We start from the raw sequence: 27,462 nt of genomic DNA on the forward strand, positions 1-27,462 counted from the left end.
TATACATATATGGCCAATTAATATACATTAAAGGAGCCATGGATATACAACGGGGAAATGACAGCCTCTTCAATAACTGATGTTGGGAAAACTGGACATCTACATGTAAGAAAATGAAACTGGATTACTATCTAACTCCATACACACAAGTAAATTAAAAATGAATTGAAGAATGAAAGTCATGAAACCATAAAACTCTTAGAAGAAAACAGGCAAAAATCTCTTTAATATAAACATGAGCACCTTTTTCATGAACACAATCTCCTTGGGCAAGGGAAACAAAAACAAAAATAAATAAAAAGGGATTGGGAGGGTGAGTAGGGAGGGAGGGTAAAGAGGCTTAAAGGGCATTATCATTAGCACATATGAAGTATGAGGGTTATGGGGAAGGCAGTAGAGCACTACAAGTAGTGATGCTATAGCATCTTACTATGCTGACAGACAATGACTGCAATGGGGTGTGGGGGGGAGACTTGATAATATGGGTGAATGTAATTACCATAATGTTGCTCACGTGAAGCCTTTATAAGATTGTATATCAGTGATATCTTGATTAAAAAATTTTAAACAAAAACAAAATGGGTAGAGGACCTGAATAGGCATTTTTCCAAAGAAAACATACAAATGGCCAAAAGATGCACAAGAATGTTCTCCACATCACTAATCAACATTGCTTAGGAAGTGAAGGAAAGGAACCCTCATTCATTGCTGGTGGAACTGCAAATTGGTACAGCCCCTGCAGAAAGCAGTATGGAAGTTTCTCAAAATGAATAATAAAACTACCATATGACCCAGAAATTCCACTCCTGGTAATTTACTTGAAGAAAACGAAGTCATTAATGTGAAAAGATATATGTACTTCTATGTTTATGACAGCATTATTTACAATAATCAAAGTATGTAAGCAACCTAAAAGTCCATCAACAGATGAATAGAAAAAAATATGTGGTACATATATAATGGAATATTACTCAGCCACACACACACAAAAATGAAATCTTGCCATTTGCAAAAACATGGATGGACCTAGAAGGTATTATGCTAAGTGAAACAAGTTAAACAGAGAAAGGTGAATATTAAATGGGTTCATTTCCATGTTAATTCTAAAAGACAAAACAGACAAAACTGAAATAGACTTATAAAAAGAATGACTGGTGGTTGCCATAGGGGAGCGAGGCAGGGGGATGAGTGGAATAGGTGAAGGGTGAAAATTAGTGAGAATGTTTGATATTTTGATCTGGGAGATGGTTACATGAGTGAATACACATGTCAAGATTTATCAAGCTGTATACTAAGATTTGTGCATTTTATTGTATGTACCTCAATATAAAAATTAGAAAAAAATTCTCTTCAAAAAATTTCTGAGATACTATTGACTCTGTGAACTTAGAAAGTTTGGGAACATCTTAAATCTATAGTTAAAGGGGTTAGAAATAACAGAATAAAATTAAAAAATAGATAAGAGGAAATAATAAATATAAAGTAGAAATCAAGTAGAAAAACAAAATGAGGCAAAGATTTTGTAGAATAATAAAACAGGCAAACTGCTTTTAAAAAAGAAAACTCCTTCAAAAGAAGAAATATATCTCCTTAAAGAGAAGAAATTAACTATAGACAAATTTGTAGGAAAAAGCTACCTAACTCAAGAAAAAATGAAAATATAAATAGTCTATAATTAGAAATTTAAAGAATTCCTATAAGGAAAACACTAGGTTCAAATGGCTTCACTAGTGAGTTCTAACACACTTTCAAAGAACACACTATTTCAGTCTAACACATACTCTTTCAGAGAAGATATACAGAGGAACACTCCCAACTTTTTCTGACACTAAGTATAACCTTGCTCCAATAACGTTCAAGGACAATGTGAGAAATTATAGGCTAATCTCAATCATGGAAAAAATTTCTAACATATCACGTGCAACAATCTATGAAAATAAGTTGCAGAAAAAGCATTTCATAAAATTCAACACCTATTAATGATGAGAACTCTTAACAAACTAGGATTGGAAGAGGACTTTTTGACCTGATATAGGACAGTTACCAAAACTTTTTTAGCAAATATAAAGCTCAATGATTAAACTTTAAAAGAAAGGTACTGTCACTTCTATTTAATGTTATGCTACCAGACACCTACCAGACAATATGAAAAGAAAAAGAAATGAAATGTATAATGTTTGGAAAATAAGGTAAAAAGAATTACTATTACAGGATGATATGGTTGACAACATAAAGAACTAAAAAGACTATGTAAACAAACTATTTGGAATCAAAGGTGTTTCCAATATTAATAAATATATTTGCTATATTTCTATGTATCAGAAAAAAGCAATTAGAATATGTGTTTTTAAATGATACTATTTAAAATAGCAACAAGAATAACAACAAATAGGGTAACTAAGCATAGATCTAACAAAAGATGTATAAAGACCTTCATGGAGAAAAATCATAAAATGTTATTAAAAGATATTAAAGGCCAATATACACTAAGAAATATACCATGTTTATAGGTAGGAAGACTTACAAAAATTTCAATTCTTTCCTAAAATTAGTCTATGGATTCAATGTGATTTTAAGGTCCTAACAGAATTTCTCATGAAATTCAATAAGGTGATTCTAAAATTTTATAGAAAAGGAAAGGGCAAAGAATAGGCAAGATGCTTAGGAAGACATAGCATGGGGAGACTTGCCTCACAGATGCTAAAACTTATTGTAACTTTGATTAAGACATGATGCTTTTGTGAAAATAGGCAAACAGATTAACAGAACAAAAATCCTCATCAGACCCACATATTTGTAGAAATGTGATATATGGAAAGGGGGCCATAGAAAATGACTGGAGAAAGGATACACTAGTTAATAAATAATTTTGCTGGCAATTGGCTATATATTTGGAAAAAACCCTGTATCTCTACCTCATACAATGAACAAAAATTAATTCAGATAGATTAAGAAATTAAATATGGAAGGCAAAACTATTAACATTCTTAAAAGGATATGAGAACATCTTTATGACCTCACAGTAGGGAAGATTTCTTGCACAAAACATAAAAAAAGTATAAACTATAAAGGAAATGATTAATGAAGTTGAGTACATTAAAACCACAAACTTGTATTCATAGAAAGACATCAGAAAACAAGGAAAAGACAACCACAAACTAAGAAGAGATACTTACAACATGAAAGGATTGGTGTCAGAACATATTAAGAATTCCTATAAATTTATGAGAAAGAGATAATGCAAAAGAAAAAAAGGGCAAAAGAAGTGAATAGGCATTCCCTTACATAGAAAATATGCAAAGTTAATAAACATGAAAAACTGTCCCATTTTATTACTTGTCAGGGGAATGTAAATTATAATGATATACCCTTTTACAATCAGACTGGGAGAATTTAAAAATTATGAATTTTTTAATGCCAAAAGTTGACAAGGATGTGAAGTAACAGAAACTCTCATACATTGTTGTTGAGTGTAAATTTGTAAAGATATTTTAGAAAATAATTTGTCATAGTTGAAATTGCACATACTCTTGACTCAGCAATTCCATTCCTATGTGCTTATTCGAGAGAAATTCTTGCATAAGTGAATCAGTGTATAAGAATGAAGTTATTACAACATTGCTTCCAGTTACAGTCTCAGCCCACATATCCTTGAACAGAATATAGAATGATACAGCAGTAAGTATAAATAAACCATAACTACATGCATCAACATGAATAATCATTATGAATAGTTGCTCAATAAACACTTATTGCATCAATTAAAAAGAGGATGATTCCAATAACATGAAGGTCAAAACAGGCAAAATTAAATGGAATTATAGTTTAAGAGTACACATACGGGACAAAACCAAGAAAAATAAACGAATGTGTAACACCAAATTCAATAGAGTCCTAAGGGAGAGGAAGTGTAGAAGCAGTTAAGGTGGAGCTCCCAAGGACTTCAATGTTAATGTTCTTTTTCTTAAACTGGGTGTTGGGAACATGTGTGTTTACTCTATTATTATTCTTTAAACACATGTATCATAAATACTATACATATTTGACAAATAGAATTTCATGAGTCACTAAGTAACTACTTGAAAACAAGGTCAAGTTGAGATGCAGAATGGGTAATGATCAACAAAGTTCACATGCTAGCTACTGTTCTGCTAGCACAAAGCATTACACGTACAGCTCAAATTTCTGCCTCGGCAAAAATACAAATTACTATGTTATCATAGGTTGTTTTCAAATTGCCAACAGTTGAATGGCAAGTCTGTGATTGTCAGCAATCTGTTAATCCATTAAATGTCCCTTAGATATGTAGTAAACACTCATTGAAATATGATTGTAATATATTTTCAATTCCATTTTCAAAAGCAATTATTTTATTGCCCAGAATATTTGGAAGTTATTGTTAGTCTTTTCTACACATCCAGACAGATGTAACTGAGGTAAGTATAACACAACAAACTTGCAGAAAGAAGTGGACTATTTAAGGATTTTCCTGATCCATGCCAGAAGTTGTTCCAAGAGAAAAGCAACTTAAGGATGGGAATCAGAATTGTTTCTTGAACTGACTGGATTCCAAAGCATTAATAACTGGGGGAAGATGAGGGATTAATAGGCAGAGCATAGAGGATTTTTAGGATATGAAAATACTGTATAATATCATAATGATGGATGTCATTTGTTCAACCCAATGAATGTACACCAAGTGAAACATAATGTAAACTATGGACTTCAGGTGATAATGATGTGTCAGTGTGGGTTTATTAATTGTAACAAATGTACCACTCAGGCAGAGAACGTTAATAAGTGTATGTGGGGCAGAAGGTATATAGAAAATTTCTATACCTTCCCCTCAGTTTTGCTGCGAACCTAAAACTGTTCTAAAAAATAAAGTCTTAATAAAAACAAAAAGCATTATTAAATCCTTTTTAGAGGTTAATGGGAAACTGGTAGTCCATGGCCCTCAAAGGCAAAACAATTAAACTATCGATTCTAGACAACTATAATCAAGAGCCTATAGATAACCAAGTAATTTTTGTCATAAATATTTCAGTTCAAATAAGGGGAACAATGAACTAGTCCACTGTTGTAAAATTGTGTCAGAGAATTTGGAGAAAGATCATAATAAGGTCAGGGCATAAAATTTCCTATCATGCGGTTCAGTTAAAGGACCAGAAAGTTTCTGTGATTACTCTAAAAGATACTGTGCACTGTATTCTATTTTATTGGTTTAATGGTCTGTTTGTGTTTTAAGACAACAGTGGTTTTATTATTATGATTTCAAAGTACATCTTGATATCTGGTAGGGAGAGTCCTCTGTTTTTTGTTCTTCATGTTCTTTCACATATACATTAGAAGAATATTATCAAGTTCCTCAAAAATTCCAACTAGACTGGTTAAAAAACAGGCAAAGGACATTTCTTCAAAGAAGATACACAAATGGCGAATAAGCACCTGAAAAGAGGCTGAACACTACCACCACCACTAGAGAAATGCAAATCAAATTCATAATGAGATACCACCTCACATCCCTGGATGGCTATTATCCAAAGAACAGAAAATACTAAGTGTTGGTGAATATGCAGAGAAAACTGAATCCTCGTGCACTGTTAATGAGAATGTAAAATGGTACAGCTGCTGTGAAAAGTGGCATGGCACTTCCTCAAAAAATTAAAAATAAAATTACCATATGATCTATCAATTCTACTTCTGGGCAGCTATTCAAAATAATTTCAGGAACTTGAAGAGATATTTGCATACCTATGCTTATTTGTTTATTTATTTATTTATTTTTGCTGAGCTTTTTAATTTAATTTATTTTTATTAACATATCACTGACACACAATCACATGAGAAACACTGTGATTACTACATTCCCCACATTTCCAAGTCCCCACCACATACCCCATTACAGTCACTGTCCATCAGCGTAGTAAGATGCTAAAGAGTCACTACTTGTCTTCCCTGTGCTACACTGCCTTCCCTGTGTCCTCCCTACATTATGTGTACTAATGGTAATGCCCCTTAATCCCCTTATCCCTCCCTTCCTACCCACCATCCCCAGTCCCTTTCCCTTTGGTAATTGTTAGTCCATTCTTGGGTTCTGTGAGTCTGCTGTTATTTTGATCCTTCAGTTTTTGCTTTATTCTTATACTCCACAGACGAGTGAAATTATACGGGACTTTTCTTTCTCCGCTTGGCTTATTTCACGGAATATAATACCCTCTAGCTCTATCCATGTTGTTGCAAATGGTAGGATTTGTTTTCTTCTTATAGCTGAATAATATTCCATTGTGTGTATGTACCACCTCCTCTTTATCCATTCATTTACTGATGGACACCTAGATTGCTTCCATATCTTGTCTATTGTAAATAGTGCTGCAATAAACATAGGGGTGCATATATATCTTTTTGAATCTGTGATCCTGCTTTCTTAGGGTAAATTCCTAGGAGTGGAATTCCTGGGTCAAATGGTATTTCTATTTTTAGTTTTTTGAGGAACCTCCATACTGCTTTCCACAATGACTGAATTAATTTACATTCCCACCAGCAGCGTAGGAGGGTACCCCTTTCTCCACACCCCTTCCCAGCATTTGTTGTTTGTCTTTTGGATGTTGGCCACTCTAACTGGTGTGAGGAGATAATTCATTGTGGTTTTAATATGCATTTCTCTGATGATTAGTGATAATGGAGCATCTTTTCATGTGCTTGTTGGCCATCTGAACAACTTCTTTGGAGAAGTGTCTGTTTAGATCCTATGCCCACTTTTTAATTGGGCTATTTGCTTTTTGGTTGATGAGGCGCATGGGCTCTTAATATATTTTGGATGTCAACCCCTTATTGGATATGTCATTTATGAATATATTCTCCCATACTGTAGGATGTCTTATTGTTCTACTGATGGTGTCCTTTGCTGTACAAAAGCTTTTTAGCTTGATGTAGTCCCATTTGTTCATTTTTGCTTTTTTTTCCCCCTTGCCCGAGGAGAAGTGTTCAGAAAAAATTGCTCATGATTATATTCAAGAGAGTTCTGCCTATGTTTTCTTCTAACAGTTTTATGGTTTCATGACTTACATTCAGGTATTTGATCCATTTCAAGTTTACTTTTGTGTATGAATTCAGTTTCATACTCTTACATGTAGCTGTCCAGTTTTGCCAACATCAGTTGTTGAAGAGGCTGTCATTTCCCCACTGTATATCCACGGCACCTTTTTCATATATTAATTGACCATATATGCTTGGGTTAATATCTAGACTCTCTAGTCTGTTGCATTGGTCTATGGTTTTGTTCTTGTGCCAGTACCAAACTGTCTTGATTACTGTGGCTTTGTAGTAGAGCTTGAAGTTGGGGAGCATGATCTCCCCTGCTTTTATTCTTTTGTCTCAGGATTGCTTTGGGGTCTTTTGTGGTTCCATATGAATTTTAGGAATATTTGTTCCAGTTCGTTGAAGAATGCTGTCGGTATCTTGATAGGGATTGCACTGAATCAGTAGATTGCTTTAGGCAGGATGGCCACTTTGACAATGTTAATTCTTCCTATCCATGGGCATGGGATGTATTTCCATAGTCTTCTTTAATTTCTCTCCTCAATGTCTTATGATTTTCAGGGTATAGGTCTTCACCTCCTTGGTTAGGTTTATTCTTAGGTATTTTATTCTTTTTGATGCAACTGTGAATGGAACTGTTTTCCTGATTTTTCTTTATGCTAGTTCATCATTACTGTATAGGAATGCAACTGATTTCTGTGTATTAATTTTGTATCCTGCAACTTTGCTGAATTCAAGATATTAGTTCTAGTAGTTTTGGAGTTGCTTCTTTCGGGTTTTTTATGTACAATATCTTGTCATCTGCAAACAGTGACAGTTTAACTTCTTCTTTAACAATCTGGATGCCTTTTATTCCTTTGTGTTGTCTGATTGCTGTGGCTAGGGCTTCCAGAACTATGTTGAATAAAAGTGTAGAGAGTGGGTATCCTTGTCTTGATCCCGATCTTAAAGGAAAAGCTTTCAGCTTCTTGTTAAGAATGATGTTGGCTGTGGGTTTGTCATATATGGCTTTTATTATGTTGAGCTAATTGCCCTCTGTATCTATTTTGTTGAGAGTTTTTATCATGAATGGGTGTTGAATTCTGCCAAGTGCTTTTTCAGTATCTATGGAGATGATCATGAGATTTTTGTCTTTCTTTTTATTGATATGGTGGATGATGTTGATGGATTTTCGAGTGTTGTAATATCCTTGCATCCCCGGGATGAATTCCACTAATCATGATGTATGATCCTCTTGATGTATTTTTGAATTCGGTTTGCTAATATTTTGTTGTGTATTTTTGCATCTATGTTCATCAGGGATATTGGTGTGTTGTTTTCTTTTTTTGTGGTGTCTTTGCCTGGTTTTGATATTAGAGTGATGCTTGCTTCATGGAATGAGTTTGGAAGTATTTCCTCCTCTTCTATTTTTTGGAAAAGTTTAAGGAAAATGGGTATTATGTCTTCTTTAAATGTCTGATAAAATTCAGTGGTGAAGCCATCTGGTATTGGAGTTTTGTTCTTTGGTAGCTTTTTGATTACCAATTGAATTTCACTGCTGGTAATTGGTCTGTTCAGATTTTCTGTTTCTTCCTGGGTCAGTCCTGGAGGCTGTATTTTTCTAGAAAATTGTCCATTTCTTCTAGGTTATCCAGTATGTTAGCATATAATTTTTCATAGTATTCTCTAATAAGTATTTGTATTTCTGTGCTGTCTGTTGTTATTTTTGCTTTCTCATTTTTGATTCTGTTTATATGTGCAGATTCTCTATTTTTCTTGGTTAAGTCTGGCTAGGGGTTTATCTATTTTGTTTATTTTCTCAAAGAACCAGCTATTGGTTTCATTAATTCTTTCTATTGTTTTATTCTTCTCAATTTTAATATATTTCTTCTCTGATCTTTATTATGGTCCTCCTTCTACTGAATTTGGGCCTCATTTGCTCTTCTTTTTCCAGTTTCAATAATTGTGAATTTAGACTGCTTATTTGGGATTGCTCTTTCTTCTTTAAATAGGCCTGGATTGTTATATACTTTCCTTTCAGAACTGCCTTCACTGCGTCCCACAGACGTTGGAGCATTATGCTGTTATTTTTATTTGTCTCCATATATTGCTTGATCTCTTTTAATTTGGTCATTGATCATTGGTTATTTTGGAGCATGTTGTGAAGCCTCCATGTGTTTATGAACCTTTTTGTTTTCTTCATACAATTTATTTCTAGTTTCATACCTTTGTGGTCTGAGAAGTTGGTTGGTACAATTTCAATCTTTTGTAATTTGCTGAGGCTCTTTTTGTGGCCTAGTATGTGGTTTATTCTGGAAAATGTTCCATGTGCACTTGGGAAGAATGTGCATCCTGCTGCTTTTGGGTGTAGAGTTCTGTAGATGTCTGTTAGGTCCATCTGTTCTAGTGTGTTGTTCAGTGCCTCTGTGTCCTTACTTATTTTCTGTCTGGTGGATCTGTCCTTTGGAGTGAGTGGTGTGTTGAAGTCTCCTAGAATGAATGCACTTTATTTCCTCCTTTAATTCTGTTGGTATTTCTTTCACATATGTAGGTGCTCCTGTATGGGGTGCATATATATTTATAAAGGTTATATCCTCTTGTTGGACTGACCCCTTTATCATTATGTAATGTCCTTCTTTATGTCTTGATACTTTCTTTGTTCTGAAGTCAATTTTCTCTGATACAAGTACTGCAACACCTGCTTTTTTCTCCCTATTGTTTGCATGAAATATCTTTTCTCATTCCTTTACTTTTAGTCTGTGTATGTCTTTGGGTTTGAGGTGAGCCTCTTGTAAGCAGCATATAGATGGTTCTTGCTTTTTTATCCATTCTATTACTCTGTGTCTTTTGATTGGTGCATTCAGTCCATTTCCATTTAGGGTGATTATTGAAAGATACGTACTTATTGACATTGCAGGCTTTAGATTCATGTTTACCAAAGGTTGAAGGGCAGCCTCTCTACTACGTAACAGTCTAACTTAACTCGCTTATTAAGCTATTATAAAAACAGTCTGATGATTCTTTATTTTTCTCCCTTCTTAATCCTCCTCCTTCTCCAATCCTTACATGTTAGATGTTTTATTCTGTACTGTTTTTTGTTTCCTTTGACTGCTTTGTGAATAGTTGATTAATTTTTTTTTATGCCTTTAGTTAGTATTTGGTTGGTCTGCTTTTTTTGGTGTGATGTTTATTTTCTCTGGTGACATCTATTTAGCCTTAGGAGTGCTCCCGTCTAGAGCAGTCCCTTTAAAATATCCTGTAGAGGTGGTTTGTGGGAGGCAAATTCCCTCAACTTTTGCTTATCTGGGAATTGTTTAATCCCTCCTTCATACCTTAAATGATAATCATGCTGGATACAGTATTCTTGGTTCAAGGCCCTTCTGTTTCATTGCATTAAATACATCATGCCATTCTCTTCTGGCCTGTAAGGTTTCTGCTGAGAAGTCTGATGATAGCCTGATGGGTTTTCCCTTGTAGGTGACCTTTATTCTCTCTCTGGCTGCCTTTAATACTCTGTCCTTGTCTTTGATCTTTGCCATTTTAATTATAATATCTCTTGGTGTTGTGTTTTCTGCCTTGAGTCCCTTGTGTTGGGAGTTCTGTGGGCTTCCATGGTCTGAGAGACTATTTCCTCCCCCAGTTTCAGGAAGTTTTCAGCAATTATTTCTTCAAAGACATTTTCTATCCCTTTTTCTTTCTCTTCTTTTTCTGGTACCCCTATAATGCAAATGTTGTTCCATTTGGATTGTTCTCACAGCTCTCTCAATATTCTTTCATTCCTGGAAATCTTTTTACCTGTCTCTGCCTCAGCTTCTTTGTATTTCTGTTCTCTAATTTCTATTCCATTAATAGTCTCTTGCACCTCATTCAGTCTGCTTTTAAGTCCTTCCAGAGGTTGTTTTATGTCTATATTCTTCCTCCTTTATGTCTGTATTGCATATTTGTCTGCAGGTCCACCAGCATGGTTATGACCTTTATTTTGAATTCTTTTTCAGGAATATTGTTTATATCTGTCTCCCCAGGCCCTCTCTTGTGGTGTCTGGGTGGTTCGGGACTGGAGCAAATTCTCTGCCTTTTCATGGCAATAGAGGTAGTCGTAGGCAGGTGGCACATGTGTCAGCTGGGAGAACAAAGTCCCTTCCTGCTTGCTGGTCTCCCTGACTCTCTAAATTGCCTGTGTTAGTTACCCGCACACCAGGAGCAGCCCTTGGGGTAGCCCCGAGCCCTGCGGGGAGAGGCAGGCATGCCGGGTGTGCTCTCCTGTGAGAACAGCGCCCCTCCGCGCCTTGCCTGATTCCTCTGCCTGCGCTGGGCAGCTGTGCACTGGCGGCGGCCCTGGGTTTGGTCCAGGCAAATGCGTGTCAGGAGGAGACTGCATGGCTGCTGTGGGCGTGGCTGCTCTCAGGCTGCTCAGCTGCTGTAGCAGGGCTGCGTTGGAGGGGGAATGAATGGCTGGCTGTTTAATGCCCTGAGAAGTTTCAGAGCTGCGCTGCTGCCCAGGGGGTTAGGGTGCCTGGAGTTCCCTGGGATTCCCAGCCTGCTGGGCTGAGTGTGCCAGGACGATTCTGTCCAGCTGTGAGGCTCCTGTCCCTTTAAGACTTTTAAAAAGCACTCACATTTCTTTTGTCCCAGGGGAGCTGGCTGCAGGGACCCACTCGCAGATTTTACTTTTCCGTTTCCCTAATATCCAGCACACCATGCAATGTGTGTCTGTGCTCCTGGTGAGGATTACTAGGGCTGGTTATTTAGCAGTCCTGTGCTTCCACTCCCTCCCTACTCTGACCCTCTCCTCCCACCGGAGAGCTGGGGTGGGGGAAGAGCTTGGGTCCTGCAGGGTTGCGGCTTGTATCTTACTGCCTTCATGAGATGCTGAGTTCTCGCAGATGTAGATGTAGCCTGGATGTTGTACTAAATCCTCTGGTCTCTCTTTTAGGAATAGTTGTATTTGTTGTATTTTCAAGACTATATATGGTTTTGGGGGGAGATTTCCGCTGCCCTATTCACGCCGCCATCTTGGCTCCTCCCAATGGGGTTTTAAAATTATAACTTATTTTTAAAAGACCTTAGCTTAACATCTTGACAGATAAAATGTTTTAATCATGAATCTGCTAAAATGCAGAGAGTTATTGTCATGATTTTTTTGGAGAGATTTATTGTAATTTCAGTCATAAAAAATACTAAAATATGATCAGTTATTTAGAATAATAGGATACATAGGAATAATCTATAACCTGGTCCTTTAAAAATGATTTTGGCTTTGAAACAATATAATAAACAAAACAGTCCCTTGGCAGTACTCATGTTCCACCTAATTTTCCCTTGGGAACAGGAAAGACAGAATAACTTCAGGATCACAAAAATAAAAAAATTACTAAAGTTTTTGAATCACTACCTAAACATTAGTTCATTTACTTAATGTTTCTTTCTTAAAACACTGACACAGATGTTTGGCGTCTTTGCCTTGAAACTCCAAGCTTTTATAAAAAATGTTCAGAATGTCATGTTAAATTCCCTAAAGTAACATTGTTGCAACAAGGATATAAATACAAATAAAACCCAAGTTAGTAATAAATAAACCATTAAAATATAAATATCACATATGAGGCCATTTATAACTAAGAAGATCCTCTATATAATGTAGAACAACAGCATGTGCTGGAATAAAGACAGGATCTATTTTTATATATTCATGAAATACTGAATTACAAAATACTAAGTGCCATCAGTCTAGATGTATTTGAAAGCAGCAAAAAATGTCCATGTCTTTTTATCTCCAGAAATGTGATGATTCAAATAAAAAAGAAAAATACTTGTAGCCCACACATACCTGGCTATTCAATAAGTGACTTACTAATTAGTATATGCTAAAATTATATTTAGAGAAAGCATTATAACTTAGTTCTTCAGTTAATAAATAGCACAGAAAGTATGAATGGAAAAAAGCTTCCTAAATTAGTTTTTGTAGTTTTATCACTAATTATAGGGAATCAGGAAATCACCAACTTTATAGAGCATCTAGAGAAGTCTGATCTCTTAATCAAATTCCTTTGTTCTCTATAATGACAGTACCAAAGTAACTGAAATAAAGTAACAAAAGACATGGCTTTTTAGGACAAATTTATTATGTTTATTTTCATAAAGGTGTTCAATAATTTCCTCCTTGCAATGAGAATATTATTTTAAATTATAAAATGTTATATATTTTATATAATTTAATTATGCTCGTGTGTGTGTAGGTATATCTAATCCATATGCTAGCAGTAACCATGGCTGAGGATTTAGTGTAAATATCCTTTCAGATATTTTTAGGTCAAAAATAGAATCATATTATATCTACTTTATGTAACTTCCTTTTTGTCTACATAGCAATATAGAATAAAAGTTTTTCCATATGGGTATATATGAAAGATCTACCTTTTCTCTCTTCTTATTTAGTAGCTGAAAAATATTCCAAAGAGTTGTAGTATATTTAATCATATCCAAATGGTAAACATTTAGGTTGCTCTCAATTTTTGCTATAAATTATTATAGCTAGTTTCTTATATTCTAAAGTAAGAATGTATTTCCAGTTAAGTGGAATCAACTCTTATCTTGTAAATTTGCTTAAACAAACGACAATGTGCTTGTTACAAGATTACATTTTTATACTAGATTTTAAATAAGAATTTATGAGAAAGATATTCCTTAAAATGGGTTAGAAAAGATAAATATACCCTGCAAAAAAAGCTAATAGCAATACCCTGATATTAATATGTATAAATTATGATTATAAAAAATGATACAGTGAATATCTATATACCTAGTTTAAGAAATAGAGAACAGTTAACCCTTGAACAACAAGAGTTTGAACTATGTAGGACCATGTATACTTGTATGGTGTGAGGTATCTGTACATTTTTTACGTATTTAGTACCTTACACCCAACTGACCCAGCACTATTTATTGAATTTTTCATCTTTTCACCACTGATCTGAAATGCCAACTTTGTCATAAATCACATATCCACATATGTGTACACCTGTTTATGAGCTCTATATTCTGTTCTGTTGGTCAATTTGTTTATGATTGTGCCAATATCTCACTGCCTTAATTACTACAATCTTAAACTACTTAATAGATTTTAAAGTTTCATGGAGGTACACTTGGCAAGTAGAACAGTAAGATATTTAAAGTTTGTCAATTTGTTTATGATTGTGCCAATACCACACTGCCTTAATTACTACAATCTTAAACTAATTAATAGATTTTAAAGTTTCATGGAGGTACACTTGGCAAGTAGAACAGTAAGATATTTAAAGTGTTCATAATGGTGATTTGATACATGTACACATTGTGAAAGGAGTCCCACAGTTGATTTAATTAAGACTTTCAACACCTCAAATATTTATCTTTATTTATTTTTTGGTGCAAATATTGAAGTTTTACTCTCAGGAAATTTCAATTATACAATATAGTGTTATTAACTACAGTCATGTTTTACATGAGATCCTCAGGCCTTATTCATCTTACAGTTAAAAGTTTATACCTCTTTCCATCCTCTACCTATTTTCTCTACCCTTCAGTCCTTGGCAACCACTTTTCTACTCTCTATTTCTAAGACTATGACTTTTTAAAGAAGACTCCACATATAAGTGACACCAAGCTGTATTCATCTTTCTCTGTTTGGCTTATTTCATGTACCATAATGCCTTCAAGGCCTCTCCACATTGTAGCAAATGGTAGGATTTCCTTCTTTCTCATGGCTGAATAAGAGTCCACTGTATGTATATGTGTATACAAACACATACCATATTCCCCCTAGCAGATGAACATATACATTCATCTGCTGACACTTAGGTTGTTTCTGTACCTTGGCTATTGTGAATAATGCTGGAGTGAACATGGGAGTGCACTGACCTCTTCAATGTCCTGTTTTCATTTCCTTTGGATATACCCAGAAGTGGGAATGCTGTATCACAGGGGAGTTCTACTTATAATGTTTTAAGAACATCTATACTGTTTTTCAGAGTGGCTGTACTAATTTACATTCCTACCTACAGTACACAAGGATTCCCTTCTTGACATATTCTCACCAACTCTCATCTTTTGTCTTTTGATAACAGCTATCCTAAAAGCTGTGAGGTGATAGTTCATTATGGTTTTGATTTGCATTTCCTTGATGATAAATGATGTTGAGCATGTTTTCATGTACCTTTTGGCTGTTTGTCCTCTTTTAAACTAATTTTTTATATCTGACAAAGCCAATACTTATACTTTGTTTTTAAAAGTGTGTTGGTAGTTCTTGGGCTTTTGCTCTTCAAGTTGGGATCCTCATGGGACTTTCATCGCCTCTGTAGATTTCTTTGGGAAGAAATGATATCTTTATAATACTGAGTCTTCTGATCCATGAACATCATCTATCTTTCTATTTATTTAGGCCTTCATTCACCCACAAATTTTATTGTTTATTATACTTTGTAATTCTCACTTTCAATTGACCAGAATTTAACATGCATTTTATTTAGTTTCTCTGGAGTCATGATGATAGTTTGAACTCTTACTATTTAATTACATTTTTTTTCCTTGTACAAAAGTCTTGAGAATATTCATTATCAAGTAAAGAATATGATTTCAGTGACACAGAATATCTAACGAGCTGAGTCAGAATAGGAAAATCACATTATTTGCTCCTCTTAAATTGTGTCATTTTATTTTGTGGGAAGCTTATCTCTGTAAGATCATATACATTTTGAAGACAACACGAAATTTTCTGCATGCTTTACACACAAAAAGGGCTTAGTAAATAATTAATTCACTTGTCATTTGGATTCTCCACCATTCATTAGCTTCTGTCTTCATAGTACGACTGAAAACTGAAGAAGGCTAACATGAATACAGACATTAAGTAATATGCAACTGAATGTTTTAAAGATGACTCTTCATTTTCATAAAGCTTGTTTATAGAACTAGTAAAATAACAGTATTTTACAAGAGAATATAAAGAAAAAATGAAATACTCTTAATATTTATGCCAAGTAATAAATAAGTGTTCTGACAGATATGGTATGGTAATCAGCTCTTTATCCTTAGTTGTGGATGGCTCAAGAACTTCATATATTAGTAATTACTGAATCTCCTGGAAAAACAGAAGGTATTCTCAAATAAGAGAAATAATCTGAAAGAACTAAAAATTACCTGTAGGGTACAGTTCATCATCCTTATTATGTAGTCAAACTGTTGATGGTCTAATATTGCTCTGTGTTGCTGAACATGCAAACCCAGCTCATCAGTGAGACACTGTCTTGCTGCCTTTCCTTTAAGGGCTCTCAATGCAGCAGGAAGGGTCTGAGGACAAGAGAGGCAGAGTGAATAAAAGGTACCACTTACCACTGGAAAAAAATACTGCTTTCAATCATACTGAAAATTCAAGTGTATCCTGTAAAGCATTTAATACAGTTATTAGCAGAATTAAACTCCTAGAAAAGAGGTGATTTGTTATTAAGAACAATTATAAAAGAGATGGATTTACAGCTATTTTCCTGTAAGCCAGCATGAAAAATAAGTAGAATTAGTTTATGTGATAAATTAAAAAAACATCAACTTCATTAAAAAAAAAACTCATCAAAACTTTTGTCACCAAAATGAGTGTTGCTCAGATCATAAGTCAAAGCCACAGGACACTTACAGACCTTGTTTCTCTAACTGGCCACATCTCCATGACAAAAACAGAAGGAAAAATTAAAATCACAAGAAACACAGGTAGTTTTATACTTTTTAAATGATCAGCTATTTAATTGCTACTCAGTTTTAATTACAGGAAAATTTTACAATTTCTTCTTCTCATTTCAATATTATAATAAGTAAAGAAAAATACTGAGAGCAACAAAGAGAAATGTCTAGGATTACGCATTAAAGCTCTTTCACTTCATCAGCCATAAGAATGCCTCTTCCAATTCACCATTTAAAACCTAGCTAATTTTTACTTTACATAAAATAACAGTAGGCTTATTTAACTCTGAAAACCTAAACAAACACACGAAAAGCAAAACTGAACAAAGGAGCAAATTAAGAAGGAAGGGAAGAAGCCTGAGTAGGAGGGCATAATGTTGTTACAGGCAGGTACAAGAAACAGGATGTGAAAGCTGAAAGCAGGAGGAACAAAAGAAAATCTGTTAACACTTCAACTATGAGGAAAGGAAGAACCAACAAAACTCAAAACATAAAGAGGCTTGGGTCATTTACCATAAGGGTAAAAACTTCACTCTTTACTTTGCATGTTTTACTAGCCCATTATAATAGATGTTCAGAACCAGGACACATCACTAAGAAAAGGCTACATAATGTTTAGCAAGTTTTATTCAAGAAGGCAAGAGAATATGTTTTAACAAGGCACATTAAAGTTAAACACCAGAGTCTCTACAATTCATTACTTATTCTGACTAGATTCTTTATAATAAATAAACTTATATTTAAAATGTTAAGTTTCTCAATAATATATCAAAATAGGATTTAATGAGTATTGAAAATTTGAGGGGAAAAAATGACCATCAGTATTTCTCTGGAAGCCATGTAACTAGGCTCAGCTAAGATTTTAAATCTTAGACACTATTCATTTAAAGTGGTCCTAACAATCAAAGGATACTTTATAAGGAAAAAGGGGTGGAATTAGAGGAGAGGTCATTTGGCAAGCTAAACATGTAATCTGAAAAAGGAAAGGATGAATGCTTAACTGGGAAAGATAGCATTTTATTACCTTTTCGGTCTCCAATGTTTTATTTTCAAATATGAATGAGATGCAGTTTCTAACAACTTCCAATCTCTGTGCACTGTTAAAAACTGTTGCCATCTTATCCATTATCGAAACTGGTAAAGGAATATATAGAAAACACAAATTAAAATCCTTTTACAACTACAAAAGCAAGAGGACTATTACTGTTTATATGACAGTAGCTGTTTACATGACCAACACTTAGAGTTTATTCTTTTCCTTTGTCACATGATAATTAAGGTATTCCACTTCATTACACTGATTACAATTTTTTACTTCTAAAGTGTCAGGCTAGTCAATGCTTATTGAGGATAATTTCCCAGGATAACCTGCAATGATACACTTACCTATTATGCAAATTAATTAATATTTACAGTAAAATTATATTAAGCAAGTGTAAACACCTATTTTAAGCTTTAATTGTAAAATAATAAGATAGGTTTGGGGTATAGGATCATGACAAAAGTAGCTAATACTCATATGTAAGAGGACTACTAACAGAAAAAGAAGTTGATAGTTCTAAGATATTACCAAAGAAAAATGCCACAAAATTTATTAGATTCTACAAATTCAAAGAGAGGGCACTTGAAGAAGCACTATACAAAAAGAGAAATGATCATGGCCAAAGAACTACTACTACACAAACTAGGGAGAGTTGCTTTTTAGTCCTGTGAACTTAATCGAAATCTGTGACCTTTACCATAAGGTTGGATAATTCTAGTCTATTACATAGGCTCAAATAACTTAAAATGAATTTAACTTTAAAGAAGAATATTAGAAGATATAAATGAAAGTTGTACTTGTTAAACAAAAAGCATAATTTCACAAGGGATATTATGTAATTTGTACAACTGTAATCTTGTAAATAATGTGGCAGCAAACATAGGGGTGCATATATCTTTTGAAATTAATATTTTTTCTGGGGGGTGAGTAAATTCCCAGAAGTGGGATTGCTGAGTTGCATAGTATTTCTAATTTTAGTTTTTTGAGAAACTTTCATACTACTTTTGTTAGTGGCTGCACCAATTTACAATTCCACCAGTAGTATATGAGGGTTCTCTTTTCTCCACATCCTCACCAATGATTGTTATTCTTGTTGATACTAGCCATTCTGACTGAAGTGAAGAGATATCTCATTGTTGCTCTGATTTGCATTTCCCTGGTGATTAGTGACATGGAGCATCTTTTCATGTGCCTGTTGGCCACTTGTATGTCTTGGAGAAATGTCTGTTCAGGTCTTCTGCCCATTTTTTAATCAGATGGTCTGTATTTTTGGTGTTGAGTTGTATGAATTCTTTATATATTTCGAATACTAGCTCCTTTTTGGATATATTGTTTGTAAATATATTCTCCCATTCAGTAGGTTGCATCTTCTTTTTATTGATGGTTTCCTTTGCTATGCAGAAGCTTTTCCCTTGCTTGGGGAAACATATCTAGAAAAAATTTTCTAATGTTGGTGTTCATGAGTTTACTGCCTATTTTCTTCTAGTTTTATGGTCTCTGGTCTTATATTTAGGTCTTTAATTCATTTTGGGCTTACTTTTGTTTATTATGTAAGATAATGATCCAGTTCCATTCTTTTCCATGTAGCTGTCCAGTTTTCCCAACACCATTTACTGAAGAGACCATCTTCTCCTTGTTGTATATTCTTGCCCCGTTTGTCAAATATTAATTGACCATATAGGTATGGGTTTATTTCTGGGCTTTCTACTCACTCTCACTGGTCTATGCATGCGTTCCTCTGAGTACCATACTGTTTTGATTACTGTAGCTCTGTAGTACAATCTGAAATCAGGGAGTTTGATGCCTCCCAGCTTTGTTCTTTCTCAAGAGTGCTTGGGCTACCTGGGGTCATTTGCGGTTGCAAACAAATTTTAGGATTATTTGCTCTAGTGCAGTGAAAAATGCCACTGGTATTTAGATAGGGTAGTGGTATTTTGATAGCTATTCTGTAGATTGCTTTGGGCAGTATGGCTATTTTAACAATAAAAAACTTCATATCCATGGGTATGTAATAGTTTTCCATTTACTTGTGTCATCTTTAATTTCTTTCATCACTGTTTTACAGTTTTTGTTTTACAGGTCTTTCACCACCTTGGTTAGATTTAATCCTAGGTTTTATTCTTTTTGATGCAATTGTAAATAGAACTGTTTTCCTGATTTCTCTTTCTGCTACATTATTTGTATATAGACACAGAACTGATTTCTGTTGATTTTGTATGCTGTAATTTTACTGAATTCATTTATTAATTCTAATAGTTTTTGGTGGAGTGTTTAGGGTCTTCTGTATAAAATATATTGTCATTTGCAACTAGTGACAGTGTTCCTTCTTCCTTACCAATTTGGATGCCCTTTATTTCTTTTTCTTGTCTGACTGCTGTGGCTAGCACATCCAGTACTATACTGAGTGAAAGTGGTGAGAGTGGGCATCCTAGTCTTATTCCTTACCTTAGAGGAAAACCTTTCAGGTTTTCACTGCTGAGTATGATGTTAGCTGTGGGTTTGTCATATATGGTTTTTATTACATTGAGGTACATACCTTTTATACAGATTTTGTTGAGGAGTTTTCATAATGAATAGATGTTGAATTTTGTCAAATGCTTTTTCAGCATCTATTGAAATGATCATACGGTCATCCTTCCTTTTGTTAATGTGGTGTATCACATTCATTGACTTGTGGATACTGAACCATATTTGAATCCTTGGAATAAATCCTGCTTGATTATTATGAATGACGTTTTTAATATATTTCTGAATTTGGCTAAAAATTTTTTTTTTGTAGTGTTCTTGTTTGATTTTGTATCAGGGTGATGTTTGGCTCATAGAATGAATTTGGAAGCTTTCCTTTCTCTTGAGTTTTTTGAAACAGTGTGAGATGGATAGATATTAACTCTTTTTTAAATGTTTGGAAGACCTGTGAAGCCACATGGTCCTGGGATTTTGTTTATTGGGAGTTTTTTTTTTTTTATTACTGATTCAATTTCATTCCTAGTAATTGGTCTGTTCAATTTTTTTATTTCTTCCCAGTTCAGTCTTAGAAGACTGAATGTTTCTAGGAATTATCCATTTCTCCTAAGTTTTCCAATGTGTTGGCACACAATTTTTTCATAATACTCTTTATTTTCAATAATTGTTGAAAACTGAATAGTTAATGTACAATCTTTTGTTACTAGTTTTCAGTATACAACATAATGGTTCAACAGTTACCCACATTATTAAACCCTCACCACAACCAATGTAGTCACCATCTGTCAATACAGAAATGTTACGGAACCAGTGACTATATTCTCCCTGCAGCACTTCCAACCCCATGACCAACTTACACTATGATTGAGATACTTGCACCCATTTGTGGCCCCCACCCAAACCCTTCCACCATGGTAACCACCAGTCACTTCTCAGTGTCTAGGAGTCTACTGCTATTTTGTTCATTTTCGTAGATTTTGCTTTTATATTCCACAAATATGTGAAATCGTATGCTATTTGTGTTTCTCCACTTGGCTTATTTCACTTAGCATAATATCTCTAGGTCCATCCATGTTCTTGCAAATGGCAGGATTTCATTTTTATGGCTGAATAACATTCCCCTGTGTGTACACACCACATCATCTTTATCAATTCATTTACTGGTGGACACTTTGGTTGCTCCCATATCTTGATTACTGTAAATAATGTGGCAATAAATATAGGGGTGCGTATGTATGTCTTTTCAAATCAGGGACTTTCTTTTCTTCAGATAAATTCCTAGGAGTGGAATTACTGAGTCCAGTGGTATTTCTATTTTTAGTTCTTTGAGAAACCTACATATTGCTTTCCACAATGGTTGTACCAATTTATATTACAACCAAAAGTGTAGGAGGTTTCCCATTTCTCCACAACCTCTCCTTCAATTGTTGTTTCTTGTGTTTTGGATGTTGGCCATCCTAACCGGTGTGAGGTGATAACTCATTGTGGTTTTAATTTGCATTTCCCTGATGATTAGTGATGCAGACCATCTTTTCATGTGCCTGTTGGCCATTTGAATTTCTTCTTTGGAAAAGTATCTGTTCAGATCCTACACCCATATTTCAATCAGATTATTTGCTTTTTGGGTGTTGAGGTGTGTGAGTTCTTTATATATTTTGGATGTTAATCCCTTATCGGATAAATAATTTATGAATATATTCTCCCATACTGTAGGATGCCTTTTTGTTCTGTTGATGGTGTCCTTTCCTGTACAGAAGATTTTAGCTGGACATAGCCCCACTTGTTCATTTTTGCTTTAGTTTCCCTTGCCTGAGATGTGTTCAGGAATAAATTGCTCATGTTTATATTCAAGAGATTTCTGCCTATGTTTTCTTATGAGCGTTTTATGGTTTCATGACTTACATTCAAATCTTTGATCCATTTTGAGTTTACTTCTGTGTATGAGCTAGACAATAATCCAGGTCCATTCTCTTACATGCAGTTGTCCATTTTTTCCAGCACTAGTTGTTCAAGAGGCTGTCTTTTCCCCATTGCATATTCATGGTTCCTTAATCTGATATTAATTGACCATATGTGTGTGGGTTTATATCTGGGCTCTCTATTCTGTGCCATTGATCTATGGGTCTGTGCTTGTGCCAGTACCAAGTTGTTTTGATTCCTGTTGCTTTGTAGGAGAGCTTGAAGTTAGGGAGAATAATGCCCCCAGTTTTGTTCTTCTTCAGGATTGCTTTGGCTATTCAAGGTCTTTTGTGGTTCCATATGAATTTTAGAACTATTCTAGTTTGTTGAAAAATACTAATGGAATTTTGATAAGGATTACATTGAATCTGTAGATTGCTTTGGGAAGGATGGCCATTGTGACAATATTAATTCTTCCTGTCCATTAGCACAGGATAGATTTCCATTTATTGGTGTCTTCTTTTAATTTCTCTCATGACTATCTTTTAGTTTTCAGAGTATAGGCCTTTCACCTCTTTGGTTAGGTTTATTCCTGGGTATTTTATTCTTTAGATACAATTGCAAATGGGGTTGTTTTCCTGATTTCTCTTTCTGCTAGTTCATCTTTAGTATACAGGAATGCAATAGATTTCTGTGTATTAATTTTATATCCTGCAACTTTGCTGAATTCAGTTGTTAGTTCTAATAGTTTTTTGGTCGAGTCTTTACAGTTTTCTATGTATAATATCATGTCATCTGCAAACAGGGACAGTTTAACTTCTTCCTTACCAGTGTGGGTGCCTTTTATCTCTTTGTGTTGTCTGATTGCTGTGGCTAGAACTTCCAGTACTATACTGAATAAAAGTGGTGAGAGTGGGCATACTTGCCTTGTTCCCTATCTTAGAGGAAAAGCTTTCAGCTTTTTGCTGTTAAGTATGATGCTGGCTGTAGGTTTGTTGTATATGGCCTTTATTATTTTGAAGTACTTACCCTCTATACCCATTTTGTTGAGAGGTTTTATCATGAATGGATGTTGAATTTTGTTAAGTGCTTTTTAGCATCTATTAAGATGATAGTGTGATTTTTGTCCTTCTTTTTGTTAATGTGCTGTATGATGTTGATGGATTTTCAAATATCATATCATCCTTGCATCCCTGGAATAAATCCCACTTGATCATGATGGATGATCTTTTTGATGTATTTTTTTAATTTGGTTTGCTAATATTTTGTTGAGTGTTTTTGCATCTATGTTCATCAGGGATTTGGGGTTGTAATTTTCTTTTTTTGTGGTGTCTTTGCCTGGTTTTGGTATTAGAGTGATCCTGGCCTCATAGAATGAATTTGGAAGTATTCCTTCTTCTACTTTTTTTTTGGAAAACTTTAAGAAGGATGGGTATTAGGTCTTCCCTAAATGTTTGATAAAATTCAGTGGTGAAGCCATCTGGTCCAGGGGTTTTGTTCTCAGGCAGCTTTTTGATTACAAATTCAATTTCATTGCTAGTAATTGGTCTGTTCAGATTTTCTGTTTCTTTCTGGGTCAGTCTTGGAAGGTTCTATTTTTCTACAAATTTGTCCATTTCTTCTAGGTTATCCAATTTGTTAGCATTTAATTTTTCATGGTATTCTCGAATAATTCTTTGAATTTCTGTGTTGTTCATAGTGATTTTTCCTGTCTCATTTCTGATTCTGTTTACGTGTGTAGACTCTTTTTTCTTGATAAGTCTGGCTACGGGTTTATCTATTTTGTTTATTTACTCAAAGAACCAGCTTCTGCTTTCATTGATTCTATTGTTTAATTATTCTCAATTTTATTTATTTGTTCTCTGATATTTATTATGTCCCTACTTCTACTGATTTTGGGTCTGATTTGTTCTTCTTTTTCTAGTTTCATTAATTGTGAGTTTAGACTGTTCATTTGGGATTGTTCTTGTTTCTTGGGGTAAGCCTGTATTGCAATATACTTCCTTCTTAGAACAGTCTTCTCTGCATCCCACAGATTTTTGGGGAGTTGAGTTGTTGTTTTCATTAGTCCCCATATATTGTTTCATCTCTGTTTTTATTTGGTCATTGACTGATTGACTATTTAGGAGCATGTTGTTAAGCCTCCATGTTTGTAGGTTTTTTTGTTTTCTTTCCATAATTTATTCCTAATTTCATATGTTTGTGGTCTGAGAACCTGGTTGGTACAATTTCAATCCTTCTGAATTTACTGAGGTTCTTTTTGTGACCTAGAATGTGATGTGTTCTGGAAAATGTTCCATGTGCACTTGAAAAGAATGTGTAACCTCTTGATTTTGGATGGAGTGTTCTGTAGGTGTCTGTTAGGTCCATTTGTTCTAATGTATTGTTCAGTGCCTCTGTCTCCTTACTTATTTTTTGTCTGGTTGATCTGTCTATTGATGTGAGTGGTGTGTTAAAGTCTCCTAAAATGAATGCATTGCAGTCTATCTCCCCCTTTAATTCTGTATCTGTTTTACATATTTAGATGCTCCTATATTGATTGTGTATATATTTATAATGGTAATATCCTCTTGTTGGATTGACCCCCTTATCATTATGTAATGCCCTTCTTTGTCTCTTGTTACTTTGTTCTGAAATCTATTTTGTCTAAGTACTGATATTCCTTCTTTTTTCTCCCTATTCTTTGCATGACACATATTTGTCTATTCCTTCACTTTTAATCTGTGTATGCCTTTGGGTTTGAAATTAGTCTCTTCTAGGCAGCATATTGATGGGTATTGTTTTTTTAATCCATTCTGCCATTCTATATCTTTTGATTGGTACATTCAGTCCATTTACATTTAAGGTGATTATTGATAGATATGTACTTATTGCCACTGTAGGTTTTAGATTTTTGGTTACCAAAGGTTCAAGGACAGCTTCCTTACTATCTATCAGTCTATCTTAAATCTCTGACTACTCTATTTCAAACAGAATCTAAAGGTTCTTTTTTTTACCTCCTCTTCTTTTTCTTCCTCCTCCACACTTTATTTATTAGGCATCATACTCTTATCTTTAGGTGTATCCTTGACTAACTTTGTGAGTAGTTGATCTAATTTCATATTTGCTTAGTAATTAATTGGTCTACCACCTTTACTGTGGATTTATGTCTCTGGTGACAGCTATTTAGCTTTAGGAGCATTTCCATCCAGAGAAGTCTCTTTAAGAGATCTTGTAGAAATGGTTTAGTGGTCATGAATTCCCTCAACTTTTGCTTATCTGGACATTGTTTAATCTCTGCTTCAAATTTAAATGATAATCTTGCCAGATAAAGTATTCTTGCTTGGAGGCCCTTCTGTTTCATTACATTAAATATATCATGCCACTCCATTCTGGCCTGTAAGGTTTCTGCTGAGAAGTACGCTGATACCCTGATGGGGTTTCCTTTATAAGTGATCTTTTTTTTCTCTCTCTGTTTGCTTTCAATACTCTCTCCTTGTCCTTGATCTTTGCCATTTTAATTATTATATGTATTGGTATTGTCTTCCTAGGATTCCTTTTTTGGGGAGATCTCTGCACTTCCATGACTTGGGTGTCTATTTCCTTCCCTAGTTTGTTAAAGTTTTCAACAATTACCTCATCAGAGAGACTTTCTATCCCTCTCTCTCTCTCTCTCTCTCTCTCTCTCTTCTTCTTCTTCTGATGACCCTATAATGTGAATATTATACCATTTGGAGTGGTCACACATGTTACTTATTATTCTTTCATTCCTAGAGATCTTTTTTCCTCTCTGTTCCTCATCTTTTTTGTTTTCCTTTTCTCTAATTTCTATTTCATTTACCATGTCCTCTACATTATCTAATCTACTTTTAAATTCTTCCATTGTATGTTTCATTTCAGATACTGTATTCTTTAGCTCTGAGTGGCTCTTTTTCAATATTTCTATCTCTTTGTTGAAGTCCTCCCTGAGATCTTGAATATTTTTCTGTAAATCTGTGAGCATGTTTATGACTTTTATTTTTAAATCTTTACAAAGAAAATTGGTGATTTCAGTTTTACTAAGTCCTCTTTCTGGTGTTTTTTCTTGTATTTTTATTTGCACCAAATTACTTTGCCTCATTTCTTTTAGTGTTACTTGGAATAATAGCTTTGTGTAGAAGGTGTCCTCTAGTGCCCAGAAGCTCAATTTCCTGTGTGGGAGCCCTGGCCATTGCACTAAAGACCAGCCCACTAGCTACAGAGGTGGGGCTTCTCTGGAGCCAGTCATTACTGCATGCCCAAGCTGCTGCTACATTACAGACTCAGAGCCAGTAGCTGTGGGGGGGGGAGGGTGGCTTCTCAGAGGACTGTAACTGGACCTAGGATTGCACTGTGGGTGCCAAATCAGTGGTTGGCACCCCTTGAGAGTACACCTCTCTTTCTCTGATGAGTCTAGCTAAAGGTTTATCAAATTTGTTTATCTTTTCAAAGAACCAGCTCTTAGTTACGATCTTTCATATATATTTTTTTAGTTTTTAATTTCATTTATTTCCTTCTGATCTTTGTTATTTCCTTTCTTATACTAACTTTGGGCTTTGTTTGTTCTTTTTCTATTTCATTTAGGTGTCAGGTTAGGCTGTTTGAGATATTTTTTGCTTCTTGAAGGAGGCCTGTACTGCTGTAAGTTTCCTTCTTAGGACTGCTTTTCCTGTATGCCAAAGATTTTGAACCACTGCATTTTAATTTTCATTATTCTCCAAGTATTTTTTAATCTTCTTTGGTTTCTTTCATGACCCATTGGTTGTTCAGTAGCATGCTGTTTACTCTCCACGTGTCTGTGCTTTCTCAATTTTTTTCGTGTAACTGATTTCCAGTCATACTGTTGTGTCATTTCAAGTCTTTAAATTTGTTGAGACTTGCTTTGTGACCTAACAGGTGACATATTCAGGAGAAAGTTCCATTTACTCTTGAAAAGAATGTATATTTTACTGTTTTTGGATATAATGTTCTGTATATATCTGTTAATTCTATTTTGTCTAATGTGTCATTCAGATCCACTGTTGCCTGATTGGTGTTCTGTATGGATGATCTATCCATTGATTAAGTGGGGTGATAGTCTCCTACTATTATTGTATTACTTTCAATCTCTCCCTTTTTGTCTCTTAGTACTTGCTACATATATTTAGGTACTCCTATGCTGGGAGCATAGATGTTTAAAACTGTTATTTCCTCTTGTTGGACTGATCCCTTTATCATTATGTAATGTCCTTCTTTGTGTCTTATTACAATTTTTGCTTTAAAGTCTATTTTGTCTGAAGGAAGTATTGCTACCACAGCTTTTTTTCATTGCCATTTGCATTGAATAACTTTTC

General features: G+C 34.6%; 1 protein-coding gene across 4 annotated transcripts in view; it reads right to left on the bottom strand.

The window, feature by feature from the left end:
- SBF2 (SET binding factor 2) overlaps positions 1 to 27,462 on the bottom strand; it is a 555,796-nt gene that overhangs the window by 164,693 nt on the left and 363,641 nt on the right. For all 4 annotated transcript variants that reach the window (XM_037026339.2, XM_037026341.2, XM_037026338.2 and 1 more), the window contains 2 exons: positions 17,753 to 17,862; positions 16,195 to 16,344 (listed from right to left, as the gene is read on the bottom strand). In XM_037026339.2, the coding sequence (XP_036882234.2) occupies positions 16,195 to 16,344; positions 17,753 to 17,862 (260 nt within the window). The remainder of the gene's footprint in view (positions 1 to 16,194; positions 16,345 to 17,752; positions 17,863 to 27,462) is intronic.

This window comes from Manis javanica, chromosome 11 (genome assembly GCF_040802235.1).
Source record: "Manis javanica isolate MJ-LG chromosome 11, MJ_LKY, whole genome shotgun sequence".
Taxonomy (NCBI): Eukaryota; Metazoa; Chordata; class Mammalia; order Pholidota; family Manidae; genus Manis; species Manis javanica.